At 38.8% G+C, this 22,749-nt stretch overlaps 1 protein-coding gene across 1 annotated transcript in view; it reads right to left on the bottom strand.

The window, feature by feature from the left end:
• Window positions 1-22,749, bottom strand: part of LOC150090042 (muscle calcium channel subunit alpha-1-like) — a 1,145,904-nt gene that overhangs the window by 106,042 nt on the left and 1,017,113 nt on the right. The window contains exon 42 of the mRNA XM_090389719.1: window positions 4,492-4,706. Within this exon, the coding sequence (XP_090245845.1) occupies window positions 4,492-4,706 (215 nt within the window). The remainder of the gene's footprint in view (window positions 1-4,491; window positions 4,707-22,749) is intronic.

Below are 22,749 nucleotides of genomic sequence, written 5' to 3'. Positions count from 1 at the left end.
AACATAAAAAAAAAAGGCATCTGGAGTTGATGGAATCTATCCAATTATATTAAGTGAGGTGGAAAAGGAGGTAAGAAAGCCTATAGCCATAATTATGAGAGTCTTTGGATTTAGTGGAGGTCCCTATGGACTTTAGATATGCGAATATATCTCCAATTTACAAAGGAGAATCAAAAGGTGATCTGAGTAATTACAGACCTGTTAGCTTAACATCTGTTCAGAGAAAGTAATGCACTCCCTGATTAAAGATGTAATGCATTCACACATGAGTTACTCATGTGTGAATGCATTCACACATGAATGCATTGTAACTCATGCATTCATGTGTGAATGCACGAGTTACAATGTGTTGAATGAATAATCTGATGGGATATTATAGTGCAGTAACAAAGAAACTGGATGCAAAAAATAATCTTGATACCACATACTTGGATTTCGGAAAGGCTTTTGATACTACTGCACATAAATTGCCGTACAAACTGGAGCAAAGTGGCATTAAGTACAAGTTACTGCTGTGGATAAGGAGATGGTTGAGATCTGTTAGCATAACATCTGCTTCAGGGATAAGACAGGTTGGTTATCAATGGACACTGCTCTTTGCAAATTGATGTTATTAGTGGAATCCCCAGGGTTCAGTGATTAGCCCATACTTGTTATCAATATTTATTAGCATTAGTAGAGGCATATGATGCAAGAAAGCAAGCTTATGCAGCATCAGCCAAAAAAAAAAAAAAAAAAAACCCTTCCACTTCACCCCTCTGTTCTTCCAAAATACCTGTCCAGCTGAGCCTTAAATTTATTTAGGCTATCAACTTCCACAACAAGGGATGGAAGTCTGTTCCACCAACCAATTACCCGCTGGCTAAAGGCAAATTTCCACACATCTATCCAACATCTGTCTTTCCTCAATTTGAATTTATGCCCTCTCAGGTGATGAAGATTTATTAGGTTTAATGTCTATGAATGCAGATTTAATGTGCAGAAAGGTGGGTAGGGCAGTTAACAACAGTAATGTTGACAAATGATGCAAGGTACTGTGTATGGGTAGCAGTAATAGCAGATCAACATACCAACAGTGTGGTACTACGGTCAGCACAGTGGAAAAAAAAAGATCTGGGGTAATTGTGCAGTGAGATGTGAAATTCTCTGAGCAATGTAGACAGGCTACCAGGACAGCTCATGGGGGGTTTTCTCAATGATATCCGTAGCTGAGTGGTCAGGAGCGGAAGTGCAATAGCACACGCTCTTTGAGTTGACCAGGGTTCAAGCCCCTGACTGCTGAATACGGTCGATCTGCCAACCTGCACTGGACCAGCGTGGCAGATTATGGTCCATTTCCCTCAGCATGAATTGTTGAAGAAGCTTCCATCCTGCAGTGGGTTGATAATGGCTGCACTTTACCTTTATGCAGGAACTTTGCTAGCAGAGTTAAGGAGGTGACTTTCCCTTTGTACAAGGCAATGGTTAGGCCACATATATCAGGCTTAATGTCTAAGTTTTCAGATGATACATAGGTTGGCAGGGTACTTCACAATGGTCATCAGGGTGAGCTACTGCAACAAAATCTAGGAAAATTTGGTCGATTGGCTAAAAATGGCAGTTGAAGTTTAACATTATCTCTTTGTGCAAGGCCATGGTTGGGCTACATCTTGAGTACTGTATACAGGTCCAGAGACCTCACTTTAGGAAGGATGTAGATCTGCTGGAATAGGTGCAGAGAGGGGCAACCAGATTGGTGAAGGGAACAAAAGGGTGCTCTTACCTAGAAAGGCTTCAGTTCTGAAAATTGCAGCATCTCAAGACTAGACGGGGAGATCTGATTGAGGTGTTTAAAGCCTTGAATGGATTAAGTGGAATGTTAATGGTATTCATCCACTTGCTGAGACTACACACATCATCAGTTATCATACCTCTAGTATTTACAGGCCCACCAATGAGAGGCTAAAATAGCTTCAAAATGGTGCTGCATAGGTGGTGATACTCAATTGAGTATAAATAAGAGTAGACTTCTCTACTGCAGTAATATTACTCATTGTAAATAATTTCACAATATTAGATGTTATAATAATGATGTGTAATGTACAAACTTCAGTTTGTCTCAAAATTTCAACTATGCAGTAATAACACATTTGCACTAACAATGTTGTTAATTAAAAATAATAAATAAATAAAATAAACTATCTATTTTACACTCTCCCTCACATAAGTATCTATCCACCTGACCTTTGAACCTTCTCAAGCTCTCAGCCTCAACAACCTATGGAGATAATTTATTCCAGTGATTAACAACTTGCTGGCTAAAATAAAACTTACTGCAATCCAATCTAAACCACTTCCCCATAATTTGAATTTATGGCTCCTAGTTCTGGAATCATTTATAATAGTGAAAATTTCACCTTCATTCATTTCACTTTCCTCTCTCATAGCCTTATACACCTCAATCAGATTTTATAATCTTTATTGTGTACAAAAGGATGTATACAATGTACCCTTCATGGCAGGAATTCCAGGGGCTTTACTCTAAAGTGTCTAGTTTCCAAGCTTTGCAGCCCAATATTTTTCCAAACTCTGCATTTTAAGTCATTCCTCACATGGATACCCTTTTGCTGATCCTACCAGGCACATTGTCATCTTTGTACACTTTAAAGAAGCTCAGTGTCTTTTTTTTATTATTTTTTTATTTTATTTATTATTATTATTTTTTTTTACAGGTGTGGCCTCCATTCCGGACACAGTATTCTAAGTGTTGGTCTTAACAATTGCCTTCTTATAAGACCTCCCTATCTCTACAAGAAAGTGTTTCATAAATCATCGATAGAACCAAGGGTCTTCCTTGCTGCCTGTCTACACTGCTTGGAGAACTTCATGTCTGATTGCTGCACTGTAACTTCCAAATCTCTTTCTTCCTCTACTGTTTCCAGTTTAATCCCGCAAAGTGTGTAAACTATTTTGATACATTTTTTGGTCGTTTCAATACTGAAAAGTTGGACTGTATATTGATACATTTCTTTACAGAAAGCTGATGCATGCGTGCCAATTTACATGTCCTGTCATATAAAAATAACTTCATGTGGTTTTAACATGCACTGTTCCTTTAAGATTGTGAGGGTCCTGTTGCATCAGTTATAATGTAAGAGAGGAAGAATGAAGATCAGTATGGACTTGTAATGCTGCAAGTTTTCGATGGCAGAAATTACAGCAAACAACCCTCGTAACAGAAGTCAACAATAAATATCAGAGTTCCCAACCACCTTTTTATATCATTTGAGCAAGAACAGGTTTGTTTCATGAGTTTCTGCAAGAGTATCAGTTTTGGTGTATTCAGTCTATTGGCAAAATATTTAGCTAGTATTTATTGTTATTAAATAACAGTATCTATGACTCCAAAAGAATAATTGCTTTCATTAAATAGTGTACAAAAAGTCAACAATATTAGTTTCCAATTACCTAAAGCAAACTAATTCCAAAATGAAGTTTCCTAAATGTGTTTAAATAAAAGGCATGGATTGACTGTTGATGGAAACACTTTACTGTAATCTAAATTGTTTTTAGATACAGATCTCCTGAATTTCCACTGGCACTGAAGACAAAACATCGTTAAATCTGGTCTGCCACTTCTGACAGGAGCCTAAGCTCTATTCTTCACACACTCACACACCAAAAAAATATATCAATTGTTTTTCACTCCTATAAGGTGTCATTTGTAGAAATGGCAGTCTAAAGTCTAAATGAAATTTCTGATAATATCTTGTCAGAGTATTTTAAAAACAACTATGGCAAGAGTAATGCTTCTACTAGCCTTAAAAAGGCTAAATGAATGTTCAGAACAGGTTATGTAATCACATTTGATAATATGCTAATCAAAATGCATTGCAATGAATTATGAAAATGGGAAATACAGGAATAGAATCGAGCTTGAGGTATAGCTCACAATATTATATCCAAAATAATCAATTTTGATAATCATGTGCTCATTAAAATATTCTATTGCAATGAATTTGGAAAATGGAAAATATAGAAACAGAATGGATTTTGAGGTATAGCTCAAAATTCAAAAAACTTTTTCTCTACAGTAATCTGTAATATTAATTTTTAGACTTATATTAATATAAATTTAATATTAATAATATTAATTTTTCATTACTTAACATTTTATATACTGTTTTAGGACCATAAACACATCCATGTAGAACAAAATTATTTATACTGAGAGTGAAATATTTAGCATAAAATTGAAAAGCATACTTTATATAACAGAAATACAATAACATAATTTATTACAACAGAAGTATATTAAATTAATCATTAAAACATAGCAATAAAGTTTATCGTTCTGTTTTTAAAATGTAATTTCACTGACAATTTTAAAATATATCACTTTTTAAAATAAACATATTTTAATATTTTTAATTCAAAACTTTTTTCTCTTAAATAAATATTAAATGTTCATTTGATAACTGCATAAAATGTGACAAAATGCTACACTCTTACCTTGATTTAGTCTCAGACAGACCAAGCGTAGCAATAGAAAATGCATCTCGGGCAAGTTTTATGTGATTGATAGCATAATGCTTAGGGGATGAGAGATCCAAGGTATTACCCGGTGAGACTTTAGCATGAGACCGTGCAGCATTCATGTGAATACGAGGATGTTGTCCTGGTTTACCTCGAGTGGTCCATATGTTTCCAAATAGGGTGTGATTTCTCTAAAATAATTAAAAATAATTTGCTGAATTGCTGACTATACACAGTCATGTAATCAGTTCAGTTAAACAATAAGAGATAATGAAAATAGCCAAAATATTTTTTTATGATATACACAGAAAAAGTCAAATTTTTCCATTTATGCATAGTATATAATGAGATTACTTAAAATGTTAACCTAACACTAGTGCTTATTATCTTACTCTACTGTGAGTAAGAGCTGGCTATGTGTGATAATCCATGCAATATACTGGATTGTTAGTCTTAATTCCGATTACTTACAGTGTGAATCGAACAAGTTAAGAATGTGTGTGTGTGTGTGTGTGTGTGTGTGTGTGTGTGTGTGTGTGTGTGTGTGTGTGTGTGTGTGTGTGTGTGTGTGTGTGTGTGTGTGTGTCAGGGAACTGAGTTGTTTTTAGCATTATAGAGGCATATGATGCAAGAAAGCATGTTTATATAGCATTAGCCAAAAAAAAAGCCTTCCCATTTCACCCACCAAATGCTTGTCTAGTTATGCCTTGAATATAGTTAAGCTGTCAACTTCTACAACGACAGATGGAAGTTGCTTCCAGCAATCAACTACCCGTTGGCTAATGGCAAATTTCCACACATCTATTCTACAACTGACTTTCCTCAATTTGAATTTATGTCACTTCAGGTGACTATTCTGGGCAAGAGGAAGAATCCCATCAGCATTGAGCCCATTCAAAGCATTATACACCTCAATTAGATCACCTCGCAGGTGCATAGTCTCCAGACATTGCAATTTACAGAACTTAAGTTTTTCTTTGTAAGAGCAACCTTTTGTTCTATTCACCAATATCGTTGCCCTTCTCTGTACTCATTTGAGCAGTTCTACATCCTTCCTAAAAGGAGGTCTTCACACAGGTATACAGTACTTTGGGTGTGGTCTGACCATTATATAAGGTGATTATCCCTTATACAAAGGGATAATCACCTCCTTATCCCTGCTAGAAAAATTCCTGTTCATCATTGACAAGCACCACTACTCTTACAGATGGTATGCACTGCTCAGAAAACTTCATATCTGACTGCACAATACCCTCAGGTCATTTTCATTCTCTTACCACATGTTGATACATTACTCTGGGGTTACTGCTACACATATGCAATACTTTACATTTGTCAATGTTAAACTTCAGTTGCCACTTCACAGCCCATCTGCTCAACTTTTCTATATCCCGGTTCAATAGTGTACTGTCATTAACAAATGTGCTAACCTTTGTATCGTCTGCAAATTTGGACATTAAGCCTCATATACCAGCATCAACATCAATGATAAATACAGAAACCAACAATGAGCCCCAACACAGACACCTGGGGACACTACTAATAATATTAGTAGACAAAGAGCAGTGTCCACTGATTACCACATTGTCTTCTCCCATTGAACCATCCCATTATCCAAAGAATCAACTTGTCTTTAATGACATACTACTCCAACTGTACAGAAGAAAGCTCTTCTGAAATCCAAGTATTAGCATTAGTTTTTTTTTTTTTTTTTTTTTTTTTTAGGAGCATTAGCAACTAAGGCCATATTGCTCCGGGATATGCGGTGGTCATTCCCTGACCTTTCCGCATCCTCCATATTTGGTGGTGGTGGGCTCAAACCCCGGTCTAATCAAGAAGCATGTGCTATGCACTGCTGCTCCTTCCCACCTGGCTACGCATTGGCATTAGTAGAGGCACATGATGCAAGAACTAAATGAACTAAATGAATATTTTGCATCGACATTCACACATGAGGAGTTATTCAGCGAGGGGAATGCCAGAGGTGTATTCAACTCTAGCAGTAAGCTAGAGAATCTTGTAATAACTGAGAGCAAAGTGGAGGAGAAATTGTTGAAGATAAACACAAGAAAGGCACCTGGGGTGGATGGGATCTATCCAGTTATATTAAAGGAGGCAGCAAAGGAGGTAAGCAAACCCTTAGCCATAATTATGAGAGCTTCCTTGGACTCAGGGGAGGTACCCATTGACTGGAGATGTGCAAATGTGACCCCAATTCACAAAGGGGGATCAAAGGCTGACACAAGTAATTATAGACCTGTGAGTTTAACTTCTGTTCCCGGAAAATTAATGGAGGCACTGGTGAAAGAAGCACTGCAGGATCATCTAGACAAGACTTCAGTTATAGCTAGGACACAGCATGGTTTTGTTAAGGGGAAGTCTTGCCTGACCAATTTGATTGGATACTATGATGCAGTCACAAAAGAACTGGATGCAGGGAATAACTTTGATATTATATACTTGGATCTTAGAAAGGCTTTTGATACTGTTGCACATGGAAGACTGCTGCACAAATTGGAGCAGTGTGGCATTGGAGGCAAGTTGCTGCTATTGATAAAGGGGTGGTTGAGGGGGAGAAGACAGAGAGTGGTAATCAATGGACACTGCTCATCGTGGACTAATGTTATTAGTGGAGTCCCTCAGGGTTCATATTGGGGCCTTTGTTTTCTGTATTTATAAATGATATTGATGATGGTATATCAGGCTTAATGTCCAAATTTGCAGACGATACGAAGGTTGGCAGGGTTGTCAAGGACACTACTGACACTATGCTGCTGCAACAGGATTTGGAAAGGTTGAGCAGATGGGCTTCGAGGTGGCAAATGAAGTTTAACATTGACAAATGTAAAGTACTACATATGGGAAACAGCAACCCCAGAGCAACGTATCAACTCTGTGGTACTACACTGACAGTGGTAGAGAATGAAAGGGACCTGGGGGTGGTGGTGCAGGCAGATATGAAGTTCTCTGAGCAGTGCAGACGAGCTGCAAGAGTAGCTCATGGTGTATTGTCAATGATATATAGGAATTTTTCTAGCAGGGATAAGGAGGTGATTATTCCCTTGTATAAGGCAATGGTCAGGCCACACCTAGAGTACTGTATACAGGCCTGGAGGCCTCATTTCAGGAAGGATGTAGAGCTGCTGGAACGAGTACAGAGAAGGGCAACTAGATTGGTGAATGGGACAAAGGGGTTCTCTTACGAAGAAAGGCTTAAGTTTTGCAAATTACAGTGTCTGGAAACTAGGCACCAGCGGGGTGATCTGATAGAGGTGTACAAAGCCTTGAATGGTTTGAGCATGCTCAATGCTGATGGGATTCTTCCTCTAGCTCAGAAAAATCACCTGAGAGGGCATAAATTCAAATTGAGGAAAGACAGATGTAGGATAGATGTGCGGAAATTTGCCTTTAGCCAGCGGGTGGTTGGTGGGTGGAACAGACTTCCATCCCTTGTCGTGGAAGTTGATAGCCTAAATAAGTTTAAGGCTCAGCTGGACAGGTATTTCGAACGAACAGAGGGGTGAAGTGGAAGTGGTTATTTTTATTTATTTATGTTACTTTTTTTTTTTTTTTTTTTTTTTTTGGCTGATGCTGCATAAGCTTGCTTTCTTGCATCAAATGCCTCTACTAATGCTAATGCTAAAGAAAGAAGCTTATGCAGCATCAGCAAAAAAAAAAAACACACCATCCCATTTCACTCCTCCATTTGCCCCAAATGCCTATCCACATTAGCCTTAAATTTATTTAGGTTATTAGCTTCCACAACAAAAGATGGAATCCTGTTCCACCAATCAACTACCCACTGGCTAAAGGAAAATTTCGACACATCTATCCTAAACTATCTTTTCTCAATTTGAAACTGGGCCCCCTCAGGTTCTTAGTCTGAGCAAGAGGAAGAATCCCATCAGCATTCAGCTTGCTCAACCCATTCAAGGCCTATACACCTCAATCAGATCACCTCGCAGGTGCCTGCTCTCCAGGTCTGCAATTTGCGGAACTTAAGCCTTTCTTGGTAAGAGCACCCCTTTGTTCCCCTCAACAATCTTGTTGCCCTTCTTTGTACTCATTCTAGCAACTCTACATCCTTCCTAAAACAAGGCCTCCAGACCTGTACACAGTACTCTAGGTGTCGCCATTGCCATGTATAACGGAATAATCACCTCCTTGTCCCTGCTAGCAAAGTTCCTATATATCATTGAGAAGACTCCATGACCTGCCCTGGCAGCACGTCTGCACTGCTCGGCAAACTTCATATCTGAATGCACAATTACCCTCAGGTCTTTTTCACTTTCACTTCCCTGAGTGCAGTACCACATAGTTGGTATGTTTCTCTTGGGTTATTGCTACCCAAGAGAAATGTACGTTATTGCTACCCATATGCAGTACTTTGCATTTGTCAGTGTTAAACTTTAGTTGCCACTTCTCAACCCATTTGCCCAACTTATCTAGATGCAGTTGGAGTAGCATACTGTCTTCACTGTCGTTAACAACCCTGCAAAAACTTTGTAGGCCTAAACCTTGAACAATATTTCTTAGTTGGTATGAAAAGCCTAGTAGCTTCCAAGATTAATTCTTTGAATGCTTCCCATTTTGAATTTACTGTTGGTAACATCCATGGATGGTCCCACCGTATAGAATTTAAAAACTGTCTCAGACCACAGTAGTCAACTTTATGAAAGCAAAACCCCCCCTTTACCCCTGATTGTGGTCACCTCTTTGAGTAAATCCCATTTTAGCACATTGTGATCGCTGCCACCTAGCGGTTCCTTTATCTACAGACTCTTAATACATGAAAAATCACTACTGATAATCAGATCAAGAGTATTCACCCTCTAGTTGCCTCCAGAACATGCTGCTGTAGAAAACAATCACCAATAAATCCACAAAAGCGTTGCTAGTGTTTGAGTGACCAATCCACAAATTCCAGTCAATATCTGGGAAATTAAAATCCCCCATTATAAGACACTCTGACTTACTGGCCCACTCTATTTCTCTGTACAATTTTATTAGTAAAATAATAAGAGGAGTTTACCTCAATATAGTGCGTAGAACACTTCCGTATGATACCCTCCAGAAATTAAAACGGAAAAAACGAAAAAAATCGACAACTTACCTGTACATTAGAGTAAAATATAAATAATTAAATAATCAATTTAACACAATTCAAATCAATTTAAAACAATTCAAATCAATTTAAAACAATTAAAAATCAAATTAACGCAATTAAAAGAATCTAACGAAAATATTCAAAACGATTTTCCTTCCTGAAGCTGACAACGCTTTTCGACCATATGTCGTGATCACAGGAATGAAAATTATCGAATCGGGTTAAACCTGATACTTAAATAGAGATTATCTGTCTTTGCGCATGCACGTAAAGGTCCACGCATCGGAGATCAAATATGGCTGCCGAACATTAACAGAATTCACGTGTAATTTAATTTCAAAGGTTTCTGCAATTAATAGTCGCGTATAATTACGTTGAACGTTAAGTATTTTGGCTTCGTTAAATAAAAAAGTATGTTTTTCGTTAATGGCGTGAAAGGCTAATTCTGACGCTGCTGAACGAGAAGCACGAACTGAGGCTTCATGTTGATTTACACGAATATTAAGAGAAAATCGGGTCGAACCCTGTATCTCCTTTATCTGCCCTCTGTATAATAATGTCCTTATTTCCCCGAAGTTCTCGTAAAGCTGAACTGTCATGTGTATTCAATTTAGGAAGTCGCGTTTCTTTTATGTTATTCACTACTTGGTTAACTTGTTGAATAAATACATCTTTTATGGAACATTACGCATTGTTTTTTTGCAGTTTCCGAGGTGGTAAATTATAATTTAGTCCTTTGGATAAAAGCGAAATCTGGTCCTGTGATAGTGTACATGAGGAAAGATTTGTAACCTGTTGATATGTCGGTTCGTTGGATAATTGGTGGGGGGGTTACACATGATTATATTAATAAGTTAGATTCAGTTGTGTCAGATACCTCCACTTATCGTGAAGTAGACCCGGCACTGTTTACCAATTTGGTCAATCAATACAATAAAACGTTAACCACGTATCGAAAAAAACGACTACATTACTATGGTTCAGTTAAAGGAATTGAAGTCCAGAACATACAATATTCCTGCACTTTTCGGTCAGGTAAAATTACACAAGACTGGGTTTCCTATTCGACCTATTGTTTCCTACAGGAACTCGGCATTTTCATCGTTAGCCACACATGTATATAACATTATAAAACCCTTTAGACAGGTAATACAATTTGGAATTAAGAACTACGATAGATTATTTAATAAGCTTAAAGACTGTAGACTCGGCGACAATGACAATTTATTCTCACTAGATGTTACCTCGTTATATACAAATGTAAACGTTGAATACACATTAGATATTATTTGGGATATGTTAAATAAAAACTCGACACCGATTAATTATACGAAGCTACCTATTAAGGAAATTTTTCACTTAATTAAACTGTTAGTTGAGGCTAACTACATCACCTTTCGAGACAAGGTATACAAACAAATTTTTGGATTACCAATGGGTTTGAGCCTGAGTGGCTTAATGTCAGAGATCTATCTCTCAACAATTGAGCAGATACATTTGACACCTTTTCGATCCCGTATCACATACTATGGGAGGTATTTAGATGATGTTCTAGTTATTACCGATAGTAATACTATCCACGGCATTTTACATTCGTTTAACAATATTCATTCTAGACTCAAATTTACATTGGAAAGGGAGGATATGGATACTAAGTCATTAAACTTTCTAAATTTCACGCTTACCCGGGACTCGAATAGAATACAATTTAGCATCTATCGAAAACCTACAAACACCGGTATGTTTCTACATTATAATAGCTATCACCCGTTCACCTACAAAAGATCGATTATCTTTAATCAATTTTTTAATGCCCATAAATATTCAACGACGGAATCTGCTTTGGACTCAGAAATACAAATATTAACTAGCAGATTCTTAAACAGGGGTTATTCCATTACCACAATAAACCGAATTAGGATACAAGCTAAGGATAGGATACAAAATACTACACCAATCAACAATAGTAATATCAAAAAATACTTTATTTCTGTCCCATATGTTGAACAGTGGCACAAACAACTTAACAGATTCTTTAAAGATACCGAATTTAAAATTGTAGCTAGGCCAATACAGAAGTTACACATTATATTGAACAATCGCTCGGTTCTTTCAGCGTTCGCAACACAAATTAATGATCTGGTATACATTTCTTGCGGTGATTGCGACTCTTCTTATCAGGGTTCGACCTGATTTTCTCTTAATATTCGTGTAAATCAACATGAAGCCTCAGTTCGTGCTTCTCGTTCAGCAGCGTCAGAATTAGCCTTTCATGCCATTAACGAAAAACATACTTTTTTATTTAACGAAGCCAAAATACTTAATGTTCAATGTAATTATACGCGACTATTAATTGCAGAAACCGTTGAAATTAAATTACACGAGAATTCTGTTAATGTTCGGCGGCCATATTTGATCTCCGATGAGTGAACCTTTACGCGCATGCGCGAAGACAAATAATCTCTATTTAAGTATCAGGTTTAACCCGATTCGGTAATTTTCATTCCTGTGATCACGACATACGGTCGAAAAGCGTTCTCAGCTTCAGGAAGGAAAATCGTTTTGAATATTTTCGTTAGATTCTTTTAATTGCGTTAATTTGATTTTTAATTGTTTTAAATTGATTTGAATTGTGTTAAATTGATTATTTAATTATTTATATTTTACTCTAATGTACCGGTAAGTTGTCGATTTTTTCGTTTTTTCCGTTTTAATTTCTGGAGGTTATCATACGGAAGTGTTCTACGCACTATATTGAGGGAAACTCCTCTTCTTATTTTACTAATATTATTATCAACGTAGAACATATTGAGTAGTACAGCTCTGATTCATACTATCTGTACAATTTTATTATACTCATCAGAGTCATTAGGCCTATAACACAGTCCTACTCTCAATTTTGCTTTCCCAGTACTTATGTCTCACCAAACTGGCTCGACACTGCTCTGTCCACCCATGTTGACTGCTGCACTTCTTTGGATTTAATGTGTTTCTTAACTAATAGCATAACCCCTCCTCCCTTCCTATCCTGTCTATCCTTCCTGTACACATTCTACTCCCCAAATTCCAGTTCTACATTCCATATATCTGTGTGACACTATGTCTCCAATATCCCAACAACATCTGCCTTTGATGTTTTGAGCAACACCTCAAATTTATTTACCCAACTCCTAGCATTGATGAACAAGCAAGAAAACATGCACCTGTTCTTATTCTTAGCTACCCTAACACAGCGCATTAGCATTAATAGAGGCATATGATGCAAGAAAGCAAGCTTATTCAGCATCAGCCAAAAAAAACACACAACCACTACTCCCATTTCACCCCTCCATTCGTTCGAAATACCTGTCCACCTGAGCCTTAAATTTGTTTAGGCTATCAACTTCAACAACCAGTGATGGAAGTCTATTCCACAAACCAACTGCCCGCTGGCTAAAGGCAAATTTCCGCACATCTATCCGACATCCGTCCTTCCCCAATTTGAATTTATACCTTCTCAGGTGATTATTCTGAGCAAGAGGAAGAATCCCATCAGCATTGAGCATGCTCAAGCCATTCAAAGCCTTATACACCTCTATCAGATCACCTCGCCAATGCCTAGTCTCCAGACTCTGTAATTTGCAAAACTTAAGCCATTCTTCGTAAGAGCAACCCTTTGTTCCATTCACTAATCTTGTTGCCCTTCTCTGTACTCGTTCCAGCAGCTCTACATCCTTCTTGAAATGAGGCCTCCAGACCTGTATACAGTACTCAAGGTGTGGCCTGACCAATGCCTTATACAAGGGAATAATCACATCCCTATCCCTGCTAGAAAAATTCCTGTATATCATTGACAACACACGATGAGCTACTCTTGCAGCTCATCTGCACTGCTCAGAGAACTTCATATCTGCCTGCACAATTACCCCCAGGTCGTTTTCATTCTCTACCACTGTCAGCGTAGTACCACAGAGTTGATACTTTGATCTGGGGTTACTGTTTCCCATATGTAGTACTTTACATTTGTCAATGTTAAACTTCATTTGCCACCTCTCAGCCCATCTGCTCAACCTTTCCAGATCCTGTTGCAGCAGCACAGCATCAGTAGTGTCCTTAACGACCCTGCCAACCTTTGTATCGTCTGCAAACTTCGACATTAAGCTTGATATACCATCATCAATATCGTTTATAAATACAGAAAACAACAATGGACCCAACACTGAACCCTGAGGAACTCCACTAATAACATTAGTCCACGTTGAGCAGTGTCCACTGATTACCACTCTCTGTCTTCTGCCACTCAACCATCCCTTTATCCATAGCAGCAATTTGCCTCCAATGCCACACTGCTCCAATTTGTCCAGCAGTCTTCCATGCGCAACAGTATCAAAAGCCTTTCTAAGATCCAAATATATAATATCAAAGTTATTCCCTGCATCCAGTTCTTTTGTGACTACATCATAGTATCCAATCAAATTGGTCAGACAAGACCTGTACTTAACAAAACCATGCTGTGTCTGAGCTATAACTGAATTCTTGACTAGATGATCCTGCAGTACTTCTTTAACCAATGTCTCCATTAATTTTCCTGGAACCGAAGTTAAACTAACAGGTCTATAATTACTTGTGTCAGCCTTTGATCCTGTTTGGAGAATTGGGGTTACATTTGCACATCTCCAGTCTATGGGTACCTCCCCTGAGTCCAAAGAAGCTCTCATAATTATGGCTAGGTGTTTGCTTACTTCCTTTGCTGCCTCCTTTAATATAACTGTATAGATCCCATCCACCCCGGGTGCCTTTTCTATGTTTATCTTCAACAATTTCTCCTCCACTTTCCTCTCAGTTATTAGAAAATCATCTAGCTCACTGCCAATGTTTACTTCACCTACGACATTCCCCTTCCTGAATAACTCCTCATGTGTGAATGTAGATGCAAAATACTCGTTTAGATTTTTAGCCACCTGAGCAGGATCCTCAACTGTTGAACCATCAACATCCAGTGGACCAATCTGATTCATCCCTTTCCTTCTGGAGTTTAAATAGGTAAAGAACTCTTTTCTGTTTTTCTTTGCAACCTTTGCCAAGGATTTCTCATTATCTGCCTTTGCCTGCCTAATTTCCTTTGTGACTTGGTTACAAACCAACTTATATCTATCATAGGCTTCCATGTCACCCATTAATTTGTACGTATCCCATGCATTTTTCTTCTCTGCCATATGTCTCATTAGTTCATCTGACAACCATTTAGGCCTGAACCTTGAACAATATTTCTTGGTTGGTATGTAAAGCCTGGTAGCTTCCAAGATTAGTTCCTTGAATGCTTCCCATTTTGAATTTGCTGTTGGTAACATCATCAGTTAGTCCCACTGAATAGAATTTAAATACTGTCTCAGACCATCATAGTCGCCTTTACGAAAGCAAAAACCCTTCCCTTTACCTCTGATGGTAGTTACCTCCTTGAGTAAATCCCACCTCAGCACACTGTGATCACTGCCACCTAGTGGTTCCTTTATCTGTGATTCTTAATGCATGAAGAATCACTACTGATAATCAGATCAAGAGTAATACTCCCTCTAGTTGCCTCCCGAACATGCTGGTGTAGAAAACAATCATCCAATAAATCCACAAAAGCCTTGCTAGTGTGTCAGTGACCAACCCACAAATTCCAGTCAATATCTGGGAAATTAAAATCCCCCATTATAAGACTCTGATTTACTGGCCCATTCTATTTCCCTGTACAGTATCTTATTATACTCATCAGAGTCATTAGGCCTATAGCACACTCCTACTCTCAATTTTGATTTATATATGCTTATGTCACACCAAAATGACTCGACACTGCCCTGTCCATCGATGTCGACTGGTTTCACTTCCTTGGATTTTATGTGTTTTTTAACTAATAGCATAACCCCTTCTCCCTTCCTATCCTGTCTATCCTTTCTGTAGACGTTGTACTCCCCAAATTCCAGTTCTGCATTCCTTATATCTGTGTTACACCACGTCTCTGATATCCCAACAATATCTGCCTTTGATGTTTTGAGCAATACCTCAAATTCATCAAATTAGTATTAGCATTAGTAGAGGCATTTGATGCAAGAAAGCAAGCTTATGCAGCATCAGCCAAAAAAAAAAATAAAGTAAAATAAATAAATAAAAAATAACCACTTCCACTTCACCCCTCTGTTCGTCCAAAATACCTGTCCAGCTGAGCCTTAAAATTATTTAGGCTATCAACTTCCACGACAAGGGATGGAAGTCTGTTCCACCTACCAACCACCCGCTGGCTAAAGGCAAATTTCCGCACATCTATCCTACATCTGTCTTTCCTCAATTTGAATTTATGCCCTCTCAGGTGATTATTCTGAGCAAGAGGAAGAATCCCATCAGCACTGATCATGCTCAAACCATTCAAGGCTTTGTACACCTCTATCAGATTTCCTCGCTAGTGCCTAATCTCCAGACACTGTAATTCGCAAAACTTAAGCTTTTCTTCGTAAGAGCACCCCTTTGTTCCATTCAGTAATCTTGTTGCCCTTCTCTGTACTTGTTCCAGCAGCTCTACATCCTTCTTGAAATGAGGCCTCCAGGCCTGTATACAGTACTCTAGGTGTGGCCTGACCATTGCCTTATACAAGGGAATAATCACCTCCTTATCCCTGCTAGAAAAATACCTATATATCATCGACAATACACCATGAGCTACTCTTGCAGCCCATCTGCACTGCTCAGACAACTTCATATCTGCCTGCACAACCACCCCCAGGTCCCTTTCATTCTCTACCACTGTCAGTGTAGTACCACAGAGTTGATACGTTGCTCTGGGGTTGCTGTTTCCAATATGTAGTACTTTACATTTGTCAATGTTAAACTTCATATTTGCCACCTCTCAGCCCATCTGCTCAACCTTTCCAGATCCTGTTGCAGCAGCATAGTGTCAGTAGTGTCCTTGACAACCCTGCCAACCTTTGTATCGTCTGCAAACTTGGACATTAAGCTTGATATACCATCATCAATATCATTTATAAATACAGAAAACAATAAAGGACCCGATACTGAACCCTGAGGGACTCCACTAATAACATTAGTCCACGATGAGCAGTGTCCATTGATTACCACTCTCTGTCTTCTCCCCCTCAACCACCCCTTTATCCATAGCAGCAATTTGCCTCCAATGCCACGCTGCTCCAATTTGTGCAGCAGTCTTCCATGTGCAACAGTATCAAAAGCCTTTCTAAGATCCAAGTATATAATATCAAAATTATTCCCTGCTTCCAGTTCTTTTGTGACTGCATCATAGTATCCAATCAAATTGGTCAGGCAAGACTTCCCCTTAACAAAACCATGCTGTGTCCGAGCTATAACTGAAGTCTTGTCTAGATGATCCTGCAGTGCTTCTTTAACCAGTGCCTCCATTAATTTTCGGGGAACAGATGTTGAACTCACAGGTCTATAATTGCTTGTGTCAGCCTTTGATCCTCCCTTGTGAATTGGGGTCACATTTGCACATCTCCAGTCCATGGGTACTTCCCCTGAGTCCAAGGAAGCTCTCATAATTATGGCTAAGGGTTTGCTTACTTCCTTTGCTGCCTCCTTTAATATAACTGGATAGATCCCATCCACCCCAGGTGCCTTTCTTGTGTTTATCTTCAACAATTTCTCCTCCACTTTACTCTCAGTTATTACAAGATTCTCTAGCTTACTGCTAGAGTTGAAAACACCTCTGGCATTCCCCTCGCTGAATAACTCCTCATGTGTGAATGTCGATGCAAAATATTCATTTAGTTTGTTAGCAACCTGAGCAGGATCATCAACAGTTGACCCATCGATATCAAGTGGACCAATCTGATTCATCCCCTTCCTTCTAGAGTTTTCATAAGTAAAGAACTCTTTGCTGTTTTTCTTAGGCTTCTGTGCCACGTGTTAATTTGTATGTATCCCATGCATTTTTCTTCTCTGCCATATGCCTCATTAGTTCATCTGACATCCATTTAGGCCTAAACCTTGAACAATATTTCTTGTTTGGTATGTAAAGCCTAGTAGCTTGCAAGATAAGTTCTTTGAATGCTTCCCATTTTGAATTTGCTGTTGGTAACATCATCAGTTGATCTCACTGTATACAATTTAAATACTGTCTCAGTCCATCGTAGTCGCCTTTACGAAAGCAATACCCCTTCCCTTTACCCCTAATGGTAGTTACCTCTTTGAGTAAATCCCACTTCAGCACACTGTGATCACTGCCACCTAGTGGTTCATTTATCTGCAGATTCTTAATGCATGAAGAATCACTACTGATAATCAAATCAAGAGTATTACTCCCTCTAGTTGCCTCCCGAACATGCTGATGTAGAAAACAATCATCCAATAAATCCACAAAAGCCTTGCTAGTGTGTGAGTGACCAGCCCCCAAATTCCAGTCAATATCTGGGAAATTAAAATCCCTCATTATAAGACTCTCTGATTTACTGTCCCACTCTATTTCTCTGTACAGTTTCTTATTATACACATCAGAGTGATTAGGCCTATAGCACACTCCTACTCTCAATTTTGATCTCCCAATGCTTATGTCACACCAAACTGACTTGACACTGCACTGTCCAGCGATGTGGACTGGCTTCACTTCCTTGGATTTTGTGTGTTTCTTAACTAATAGCATAACCCCTCCTCCCTTCCTATCCTTGTCTATCCTTTCTGTAGACATTGTACTCCCCAAATTCCAGTTCTGCATTCCTTATATCTGTGTGACACCACGTCTCTGAAATCCCAACAATATCTGCCTTTGATGTTTTGAGCAATACCTCAAATTCATTAAATTTATTTACTAAACTCCTAGCATTGGTGTACACGCAAGTATACATGCACCTGCTCTTCCTCTTAGCCACCCTAACACAACCGATGTGTTTACTTGTACCCCCATGATTCTCAGCAGTCTCTGAAATATCCTGCATCTTATTTTCCAGGCTGCAGCTTGTTCCAATAGAAGCAGTGCAAGAATCCCTTTCTCTTCTGCCAGTGGCTACTGTTAATCTATTAGTCCTTGTATCCCCCCAATCTAGCAGTTTTCCGACCCACCTAACACTGCCTCGATAGCATCAGCAAACATTCTTGCACCCTTTCTATTTAAGTGTATCCCATCCCTGTAGAAGCAGTCTCTCCTGTTAACAAGTACAGACCAGGATGAAAAAAATTTTACCTCTTGAGCCCTGCACAATCTTTCCAGGGCCGAATTGATCGACAGGGCTCTCATCATATACTCCCTCCTATCGTGTCTGGGCAGAATTGCAGACACTTTCAAATTCAACCCTAATTCACGGCTTTTTTTCATCAGTGACCTCTACTTGTTAAGTAATTCCGCTGGTTTCCTACTCTTAATATCATTAGTGCCAACGTGTACAACTATATCACCTTTTGTGCCCTTAAAAGATGATATCCACTCTATAATGTCATCAACTTTTGCCCCTGGCAGACATACCCTGGTCCTGTTCCACCTATCCTTTTTACAAAGCATGTTTCCCGTTTCCCTGACAATAGAGTCACCGACAACTACTAGTTCCTTTGCGCCAGCGCCTGCCTTGGGGGTTGCCGCTGTGTTGCGCGATGACCAAGTGCCAACTCTCGCATTGGTGTGGGCAGCTGAGAGCTTCATGGGCCCCTCACTTGTAATCCTTCGAGGGCATCCACCCTGTCCTTCAAGCTCTCCTATAGGCCCATAACAACGCTGAGTTGTTGCCTGATTTCCTTACACTCCTTGCATCGCCCCCATACAAAGACATCCCCCATGGCAGTATCATGTCCCATACCTGACTGCTCCGCAAACATCAAGCAAATAGTGCATCTTAAAAGGCTGTGATTCAGAGGGCAACTGCCCCCCTCAGTTCTCCCCTGAGCCACAGCATTCCCATTAGCTTGAGCCTTTTGCTTTGCTGCTCTGGTTTGAGTCATGATTTTGATTTACTTTCAATAAAATTTCAATTTCAGTACAAAATTAAATCCTAAACTTGTATCCCAACACAGTTATAACGCTATATTTATGTTTCAGTAACGAGTGTTATCTACGAAATCTTTATGTTTCAGTAACGAGTGTTATCTAAGAAATCTACGAGTGTTATCTACGAAATATTTATGTTTCAGTAATGAGTGTTATCTACGAAATATTTATGTTTCAGTAATGAGTGTTATCTACGAAATATTTATGTTTCAATAACGAGTGTTATCTACGAAATCTACGAGTGTTATCTACGAATTATTTATGTTTCAGTAACGAGTGTTATCTACGTAATCCCTTTATATAACTTCCGTATCAAGTTATGTATTAATTATTTATTTTTACTAATTATTTATGTTACGTAACCTAAGTGGTTATATGTATAGTTAAAAGTACAATTTAATTGCCAATGAAGTTTCGACAAGATTAATAGATTTTACTGATTAATTTTCCCGTAACAATGGCGGCTATTTACGAACGGTAAACACGTGGATTTGATACCCTTTCCGATACTAAGTAATACCTACAAAATCTCTATCTAAGTTACTTTAAACTTAAGTACCGTAAATAGGAATATAAAGCTCCTCTAGAAAATAAGTTAATATGTCAATTGAAACTAATAAAACAGAAAATAAATCAGAAAAAACTTCTCTGTTCCAAGAGCGGCAGAAAGGCACGTCCGCACCGAAGTTGGGAAACAAAGGGAAACTTTATTTACTAAACTCCTAGCATTGGTGTACACACAAGTATACATGCACCTGTTTCTATTCTTAACTACCCTAACACAACCCATGTGTTTACTTGTACCGCAATGACTTCCAGCAGTCTCTGAAATATCCTGCATCTTGTTTTTCAGGCTTCTGCTCATTCCAATAGAAGCAGTGCAAGAATCTCTTTCACCTCTACCAGTGGCTACTGTTAATCTATTAGTCTTTGTCTCCCCCCAAGCTAGCAGTTTTCCGACCCACCTAACACTGCCTCGATAGCATCAGCAAATATTCTTGCACCCTTTCTATTTAAGTGTATCCCATCCCTGTAGAAGCAATCTCTCCTGTTAACAAGTACAGTCCAGGCTGAAAAAAATTCTACCCCTTGAGCCTTGCACAATCTTTCCAGGGCCGAATTGATGAACAAGGCTCTCATCATATACTCTCTCCTATCGTGTCTGGGCAGAATTGCAGACACTTTCAAATTCAACCCTACTTCACGGCTTTTTTTCAACAGTGACCTGTACTTGTTAAGTAATTCCGCTGGTCTCCTACTCTTAATATCATTAGTGCCAACGTGTACAACTATATCACCTTTTGTGCCCTTAAAAGATGATATCCGCTCTACAACGTCATCAACCTTTGCCCCTGGCAGACATACCCTGATCCTGTTCCACCTTTCCTTTTTACAAAGCATGTTCCCCGTTTCCCTGACAATAGAGTCACCAACAACTACCAGTTCCTGTGGGACCAGAGCATTCTGCCTTGGGGGCTGCTTCTGTGTTGCAAGATGACCAAGTGCAAGCTCTGGCGTTGATGTGGGCAGCTGAGAGCTTGATCGGCCCCTCGATTTATTTCCTTCGAGGGCATCCACCTTGTCCTTGAAGGTCTCATATAGGCCCATAACAATGCTGAGTTGTCGCCTAATTTCCTTGCACTCCTTGCATCGTGCACACACAAAGACATCCCCCATGGCAGTATCATGTCCCGTACCCGATTGCTCCGCAAACAGTGCATCTTAAAAGGCTAAAAGGCTGTGATTCAGAGGGTAACTGCCTCCCCCCCCCTCAGTTCTCCCCTGAGCCACAGCACTCCCATTAGCTTGAGCCTTTTGCTTTGCTGCTCTGGTCTTAGTCATGATTTCGATTTAATGTCAATAAAATTACAATTTCAGAACAAAATTAAAACCTTAAACTTGTATCCTAACACAGTTATAACACTATATTTATTTTTCAGTATCGAGTGTTATCTACGAGTTCCCTTTATATAACTTCCGTATCAAGTTATGTATTAATTATTTCTTACGTTTGTACTGTAAGTCGTTATATAGTTAAAAGTACAATTTAATTGACAATGAAGTTTAACAAGATTAATAGATTTTCTGATTAATTGACAATATTATATTATGCACTATACTATACAAAGCTAATGCTATCGAATTCCGGATACGCTGTATCGTGTTACAATGGCGGTAATTACGAACGATACTTCTATGGACTCTTAAGTATTGATTAACTTCCATATCTCGCTGTCTCAATTTAGAATAAACTAAGGATCCTGACTAGGTCTATAGCTACTTATAGATAATAATTTGATATAACAATTGGTTAATAAATCGGCTAAATACGGTTAAAAACCTCTCGTTCAACGGAGCTGCAATTTGTAACACGTGGATTTGATACCGTTACCGATACTAAGTAATACCCACAAAATCTCTATCAAGTTTAAACTTTAAACTAAGTATCGTAACTAGGAATATAAAACTACTCTAGAAAATAAGTAAATATGCCAATTTAAGCTAATAAAACAGAAAATAAATCAGAAAAAACTTCTCTTCTCCAGGAGCTGCAAAATAGCTGCAGCCGCACAGGCTACTTTAGAACCCAAACATGTATTTACTTGTTCTGCAATGACTCCTAGCAGTTTCTGAAATCCCCTGCACCTTTTTTTCCAGGCTGCTGCTCATTCCAATAGAAGCAGCACAAGGATCACTTTCACCTCTGCCAGTGGCTAGTGTTAATCTATTAGTCCTTTTATCCCTCCCCCCAAGCTAGCAGTTTTCCGACCCACCTAACACTGCCTCAATAGCATCAGCAAATATTCTTGCTCCCTTTCTATTTAAGTGTATCCCATCCCTGTAGAAGTTGGCTCTCCTGTTAACACGCACAGACCAGGCTGAGAAAATTTCTATCCCTTGAGCCTTGCACAATCTCTCCAGGGTCCAATCGATTAACAAGGTCCACAAACATCAAATTCAACCCTAACTCACGGCTTATTTTCAATACTGATCTGTACTTGTTAAGTAATTCCTCCTACTCTTAATATCATTAGTGCTAACGTGCACAACAATATCACCTTTTGTGCCCTTAAAAGGTGATATCTGCTCTACAACGTCATCAACCTTTCCTCCTGGCAGAAATACCCTGGTCCTGTTCCACCTATCCTTTTTGCACAATATA

The sequence above is a fragment of the Mastigoproctus giganteus genome, chromosome 2 (assembly GCF_048544385.1).
Source record: "Mastigoproctus giganteus isolate SK-2022 chromosome 2, ASM4854438v1, whole genome shotgun sequence".
Lineage (NCBI taxonomy): Eukaryota > Metazoa > Arthropoda > Arachnida > Uropygi > Thelyphonidae > Mastigoproctus > Mastigoproctus giganteus.
This window is presented reverse-complemented; position numbering and strand designations above follow the sequence as displayed.